Below are 7,145 nucleotides of genomic sequence, written 5' to 3' on the forward strand. Positions count from 1 at the left end.
ACCCCCCAGGGACTGTCCCCTTGGCTGGATTCCACAGCTGGTCCCCACAGGGTGTTCCCATGCCTGACCCAAGGGTTCAGTCCCATGTCCATGACCCATCCCCACACCTGATCCCGTGGGCCTTGCCCCATGGCTGCTCCCCACACTTGGCCCTCCTGCCTGGTCCCCTGCTCTGGTCCCCATAAGTGTTCCCTGCCTGGTCTTCATCACAGGTCCCCAAGGCTGTTCAGGGGAGCTGGTCTCTATGGCTGGTCCCTACACCTGGGCCCACAACCAGACCCCAGAGCAGGTCCCTAGACTGTGTCTGCACCCTGGGTCCTCACAGCTAGACCCCATGCCTGGTCCCCATCCCTGTCCCTACACCTGTCCCCATCTCTGCTCTCCACATGGGCAGGGCTCTGCAGGCAGCATCACTGGGAGCCACAGGGCCACCCACACTGTCACAGGGCCACCCCCAGGCTCTCCATCCTTATCCAAGGGGGCAACACCCATCACTTCAGCATCCCCATCCCACCGAGGCTTTGGGCATCTGCCCCGGACCCCATCCCCGGGGCAGAGCCTCCACAGCCCAAGGAAATCCTGCCCCCTCCCCCTCCATCCTTTCTTCTCCGCTCCCCCTGTTTCTAATTCTTTCTCCTTGCCTGTAATGAGGGGATTACACGGCAAACTCCAGCAGGACGCCTTTGTGGGGAGACAATCCGAGTGGGGAAGGCAGTTCGGGGCTTTGTCCGCCGCTGCCCCCCCGGACCCGTGCTGGGGGGACATTTAGAGCAATTACTTGTCCAGAAAGTAACTGTCAATCATTCTTAAAGGGGAAGGCCTCCAATTAATAACCTCGTCTTAATCCTTTGGACTCATTTCCAATCTGCGGTGCCTTGGTGACATCTGCAACACTAAATAAAGATTCTCCCGAGCCTTAGCACGGCGGTTCTGTGACAAATAAGAAGACTAGAGGCAACTTTGGCTGCCAAAGCTGCGAGATTGGTGAGGTTGAGCCGCTTGTTTGGTTCCCGGGAGGGACCGGCAAAGTTAAATACTCCTGGAAAAGCCGAGTTGGGCCCAGCAGGTAACGCCGTTTTTTTCCAATTCGGGACAAAGCGCTGAGGGAAGATGCTGAGAAAGGGAGTGGGTGTCCCCAGGGTGTGCCCGGGGTTGGTGTTGGGGACGGGGCTGGCACCATTCCCTGGGGACTCAGGAGCGGGTGCGGGTGCCCGCCAGTGTCACTCGCCCCGAATCACACAGAGCCAGGGGCAGGAGCCACCCTTGCTCCTACCACCTGTCCCAGGCGGCTTGAGCCCCGGGAGCCACATTCTGGCACCCAGATGGGCTTCCAAAGGCAAAGAATGGGGTTCCAGTGGAAGCTGGGGCTGTCCCTGGACTGTTTCTTCCACATCCCCTGCTGCCAGGGCAGGCCATTTTTCTTCACTGATGTTCTGCTGCTTCGCAGTACTCAGGAAGTGAGGTTTTTTACCCACTTTGACCAGGGCTCAATGTTGTTTCTGTTGCTTTTTTGGGCGCCTTTACCAGCAGCTGTCCCCTCCCCACAGCTAGCAGCCCCCACAGGAAAACCATGGACTGAGGCATTAAGGATTGGGGGGGGAAGAACTCTCCTGAGGTATTGGGTCCTTATGGTTGCCAGCACAGGTTTGCAGCTTAAGGGCTTAAACCCAAAATTTGCTGCTAGCATGACAGTGGCTGCAGGAAGATGTCATTCGGGGGCCAGAGTTTAGCAGTTCTCCCAACCTCAGCTCAGCGTGGCCTGTTTCCAGGCAGGATTCCCCAAACACTGGGGGCAAAGGCTTGAGAGTCCTGAGGCCAGTCCCTGGAGAATGAGGAATATAGGGTGGTTGGTTGGTGCTGATGTTCCCCCAGCCTGATGTGTAATGCCCCCCCCCTTCCCCACTCAGGGACATCTGTGCCCCCCGGCCAGGCCAAGACAGATTGGGGTGGGAGTCCTGCCCTTGCCCCCGTCCCACCAGGTCCGGTGCTGCTGCCCTGCTGCCAGGTCACGGTTGCTCTGGTACTTTGCTGTTTTGGCTCATCTGTGCTCCCAGGTCAGGGTTTTCTGCTCCCTGGGGAGTTTTTACCTCCTTTGCTTTCTGAAGGGGTCAGGGGGTGAAGTATGGGGTCCCATCTCCCCACCTTACCCGTCCCCCCACCATTGCCCCACTTCTTTCCAACTTGCCCCATCTTATCCCCAGCCCCCCCAGCCTCTCTCACTCATCCCCCTCAGCGCCCATCTCACCCATTCACATTGCCCCAGATCCTTCCAGCTCCACCCCCCAGCTCTGGCTCCCCCACATTGCTCCATGGGACCGTGGGCATGGCTGGGCAGGGTAGATGGGGATCCTGATGGGGTGCTGGGTCCCTTGGGGGGTCAGTGTCCCAGGAGGGTGTTCTAGGTGCTCAGCCTCCCTCTCTCCTCTCCTTGCAGGTGTGGAGCTGCGCAAATGAGAAGCAGGTAAGTGAGAGCAGGATGGCAGTGGGGTCCCCATCCCCTCCTTGTGTCCCCAACCCCAGAACACACTGTGATGCTCACACAGTGACCACAGGGCCCCTGCTCCCCCCAGCCACCTCCCACCACTGCCTTGGGGCACCCCAGGGTGCAGCCCCCAACACCACTGCCCTGAGCTGTGACTCCCCTGAGGCACCCTGAGACTGCCGGGCTGGACCCAGACCCCCAGGGCTACTGACACCTTGCAAGAGGCTGTGGGGCATCAGGGGGGGCTTGCAGCTCCTGAAGGCACACACACCGTGCTACACTCCCTGCACACACAGCACTGCATGTGCACAGCCCCTCTGTGAGTACAGCACCCACTGGGTGTGCAACACACGCTGCACACACTGCATACACTGCATACACTGCCCCTGGGCATGCATTGATTGCACTGGACACACTGCCCACACCACACACCCACAGCACACACTGAGCACACACCCACAGCACACACTCTGAGCACACACTCTGAGCACAGCAGCACCAGGCACACGCTGCTTGTGCTGGGTGCATTGCACACAGACACAGCACACGCTGCACAGGCACTGAGCAGGCACAGTACATTGCCACACACATGCACACACTGCAAGTGCTGCACCACATGGTGTGTGGCACAGGTTTTGCCTCTGCTGCATGTGCCATGTGCACAGCACCCACTGCACATACTGCACATACACTGGGTGCCCACAGCTCCTGTGCCCACAGGCTGTGCGTGCCGCACACACTGTGTGCCCTGCACACCCATACATGAGTGCTGTGCACGCCCTGCATGAGAGCTGTGCACACACACTGTGCCCTGTGTGCAGGAGTGCAGACACTGCATGACGTGTGCTGCATGCATGGCACACAGGCACTGCTCCCATGTGGCACAAACCACCCCACACACCCCCATCCCCACATGTACACATCCTCACTGTGCATGTGGCTGCACACCTTCCACTGCATGCTCAGTGCATGCCCACTACACATTCCCCCCACACGCCTCTGCCTCACTGGGAGCACCCGAGCACCCCTGGGTCCCTGCCCAGGAACAGCTGCTGGTAGCACACTGTGCACACCCCCACTGTGCACACAGTACACCCATACAGACACCCCTGGGTACACAGCCTGGGCAACACCCGCCACCCGCCCCCTGCCCTCCAGGACCCCTATTTACCCCCTCCCAGCATCAACCCACTCTCCTTTTCTCCACCCCCTCCCACTGAGGCATTAGATGAGTTTTTGCTGGTGGGTCTGGGCAATGCAGTGCCTTCCCCTTGCCCCAGGATTACAGTTTTCTGCCCCATTTCCATGTCTGCTGACATCCTCACAGTGGAAAGAGACCCTTAATCCCCTGCAAATACTGCAGGAAGATTTCAGATGCCGGATAAAAAGCTTAAAGATGAAACGTTGCGAAGGTTGAAAATGCTTATAAGCGTCACCAAAACGGCTATTAGCCAGGGGACAGTGCTGGGTCACTCCCGCCCAGCCTGGGGACTGACACTGGGTCGTCCAGCATTCTAGGGCCAGCCTTCACCATGGAAGAGGCTGGACAAAAGGAGCTGGGGAGGAAAGAAGGAATTAACCCAGGCTTGGTCCCCTCCAGGCCAGGGCAGAGAGAGATCAGGTTGGCTCTCTGTGATGGCACTTCCATAAAATTCTCCATTTTAGAGGAAATCTGACTTTTAGCACCAGTGGGTTCATTGGCCCGGTGGCATTAGACAGCAGAGCCAAGTGTGAGGCATCCCTTGGATTCTGGGTCAGTCCCCAGGACCCTGGGTCAGTCCCCAGTACCGTGGATCAGCCCCCAGGACACCACAGCCCCAGGATCCTCTGCTGTGGCAGAGAGGATTATGCCTTTGCATAACCTGTGCCTAGGGCCACTCTATCTTACCATCCCTCTGTTTACATGTCTGTCCATCCCTGGCCTGGGGACACATGCAGGGTCCAAAGCCCCCACAGCCCTCTAACTCTGCGGTGGCCCTGCAGGTGCCACCATGTTCCTGAATAAGTGCGAGGGGGACCTGGGCGAGCTGCGGAAGCCAGGGGAAGGCGAGGGCACCCCGCCCGCCGCCACTGAGGAGGAGCAGCCCAAAAAGAAGCACCGGCGGAACCGCACCACTTTCACCACGTACCAGCTGCACGAGCTGGAGCGTGCCTTCGAGAAGTCCCACTACCCTGACGTATACAGCCGTGAGGAGCTGGCCATGAAGGTCAACCTGCCAGAGGTCCGCGTGCAGGTAGGGAAAGCAGCACCCCAGCATCCTGGATCTGCCCCTCAGCAGTATCAGGGGGACGCCAAGGTGTTGGAGAGCTCTGCTCAGCTCTCAGCTCTAGTGCCAGTGCCCCCCTCTCTGGCTCAGTTTCCCCATTGCTTGAGATGGGAGTGGCATCTCTGCAGAGCCTGGGAAGAGTCTGGGGTCTCACAAGTCTTCTCCCCACCATGCCTGGACTGATGGGATGAGATCAGGGAGGGAGAAAGGGTCAAGAAGCTGAAGTAACAAACCCACTGTGAACCAAAGCAGTAACCTCCAAACAAATGAACTGAATTCCCCAGGCCTCAGCCCCAGTCAAGACAATGCAGCCTTTTTTGTGCGGGTCCAAACCACAAAGATACCTCTGCTGAGCTCTCTGAGCAACAACTGGTTTCATAGAATCACAGAAGAATTCAGGTTGGAAAAGGATTTTGAGACCATAGAGTCCCACTGCTCCCCCAGCACTGCCAATGCCACCACCAACCCATGTCCCTAAGTGCCACATCCACATGTCTTGTCCCTCTGGGAAGGAGGACTCCACCACTGCCCTAGGGAAGAAATTTCCACTGATCTCTAACTTAACCCTCCCCTGGCACAGCTTGAGGCAGTTTCCTCCTGTCCTGTCCCTTGCTCCCTGGGAGCAGAGCCCAACCCCACTTGGCTCCACTGTCCTGTCAGAGAGTTGGAGAGAGTCAGAAGGTCCCCTCTGAGCACCCTTTTCTCCAGGCTGAGCTCCCCTGGCTTCCTCAGCTGCTCCTCATCTGACTTGTGCTCCAGCCCTTTCCCCAGCTCCATTCCCTTCTCTGGACATGCAGTTTGCACCAGTGCAGCTCAGCGTCCACCAACAGCCCTGAGCAGCCCATGGAACCCTCCCCTTTCCCACCCAGCCATTCATCTTTGCTCCCCTTTGCCTCCTGCAGCAGACCCCTGTGCCCTGTGCTGCTCTGGGGGCACAGGGACCAGCACTTTAATGAGCAGTTCCCATGGAGCCACACATCACTGCTGCATTTCGGTTGCCGGTCCCTGTTGTTCCTTCTGGGTTTTGGAGCAACTGTGGCTGTTTTACTTATAAAAGCTGCAACCAAGGGGTTGGGAAGTTTGGATAATATTGTCCCATGGACTGCTGGGAGTCTGCAGGGCCCAGGTGCATGTTCCCATGGAGCAGAAGGGGCTGTGTGCTTACATCTCTCACTTTCCACACCTTGGAGAAGTCCTTGGTCTCTGGGGCTTGTGGGAGAGGTCTGGCAGAGGTGCTGGGATTGCTGGACAGCCCTCATGGGATGAGGTACCCCCTACAGGACACTCTCACCTTGAGCACTCCCTGTGGGGCACCCCACATGGCAGAATGGGGCACCCTGCCTGGGGCACAGACATGGGACACCCTGCACAGGACACCCTGCACAGGACACAGCATGTGGGGCACACTGCAAGGGTCCAGCTGGGCACAGTGAGCTCACCTTGGCTCTCACCTCACAGGTCTGGTTCCAGAACCGACGAGCCAAGTGGAGGAGGCAGGAGAAGATGGAGGCCAGTTCCATGAAGCTCCACGATACCCCCGTGCTCTCCTTCAACCGGCCCCCCATGACTCCCAACGTGGGGCCCATGAGCAACTCCCTCCCACTGGACCCATGGCTGACGTCCCCCATCTCCAGTGCCACCACGGTCCACAGCATCCCTGGCTTCATGGGAGCCCCTCAGGCCCTGCAGCCCCCCTATGCTGGGCACTCCTTCCTCAACACCCCACCACCAATGGCGCAGGGCATGCAGCCCATGGCTCCCGCGCCCTACCAGTGCGGCACCCCCTTTGTGGACAAGTACCCACTGGAGGAGGTGGACCAGAGGAGCTCCAGCATTGCCTCACTCCGCATGAAAGCCAAGGAGCACATTCAGACCATTGACAAGACCTGGCAGCCCATTTGATGAACACTCCCCTCTGAGCTCCCTGTCCGCCGCTCCTGCTCCCAGTGCCAGCTCTGCCCCATGGCGGGGGAAGGAGGACAGTGGGTGCTCAGCAGGACCAAAGCTGGCACCGGGCAGGGATGCAGGGCTGCATCTTCCCCACACTGACCCAGCACCAGTGGTGTCAGGGGAGAGAGTCGGGGTGCTGGCAGGACCCCACAGCTGGGGGGAAGCACTCCAGGAGAGCCCCTTTGCCTCTCTGAGGCACCAAGACGAGATGAGGACCTGGCTGAGGCTCAGGCATCCCACTGTGCCACCAGGCCACCCACCACACCCCAGCTGGACACCTCCTTTCTCCATAATCCCACCCCTTTCCATTATTATTAATTTTTTTTTTAATGCTGCAGATTTAAACAAAACTGAACAGAAAGCTCTAGTTTTGTAGGGAGTACTTGGGGGGATGGATGTTTTAGCTGCGTCGCGGCACGCTGCCGGTTGTGCTGGGAGATGCGCCG

General features: G+C 58.7%; 1 protein-coding gene across 1 annotated transcript; it reads left to right on the plus strand.

The window, feature by feature from the left end:
- Positions 1 to 4,473: 4,473 nt before the first annotated feature.
- On the plus strand, positions 4,474 to 6,651 carry RAX2 (retina and anterior neural fold homeobox 2). Its single transcript, XM_063404956.1, has 2 exons — positions 4,474 to 4,716; positions 6,208 to 6,651. Exons 1-2 carry the CDS (start codon positions 4,474 to 4,476, stop codon positions 6,649 to 6,651), a joined length of 687 nt encoding a protein of 228 aa, XP_063261026.1.
- Positions 6,652 to 7,145: the final 494 nt, after the last annotated feature.

The sequence above is a fragment of the Prinia subflava genome, chromosome 8 (assembly GCF_021018805.1).
Source record: "Prinia subflava isolate CZ2003 ecotype Zambia chromosome 8, Cam_Psub_1.2, whole genome shotgun sequence".
Taxonomy (NCBI): Eukaryota; Metazoa; Chordata; class Aves; order Passeriformes; family Cisticolidae; genus Prinia; species Prinia subflava.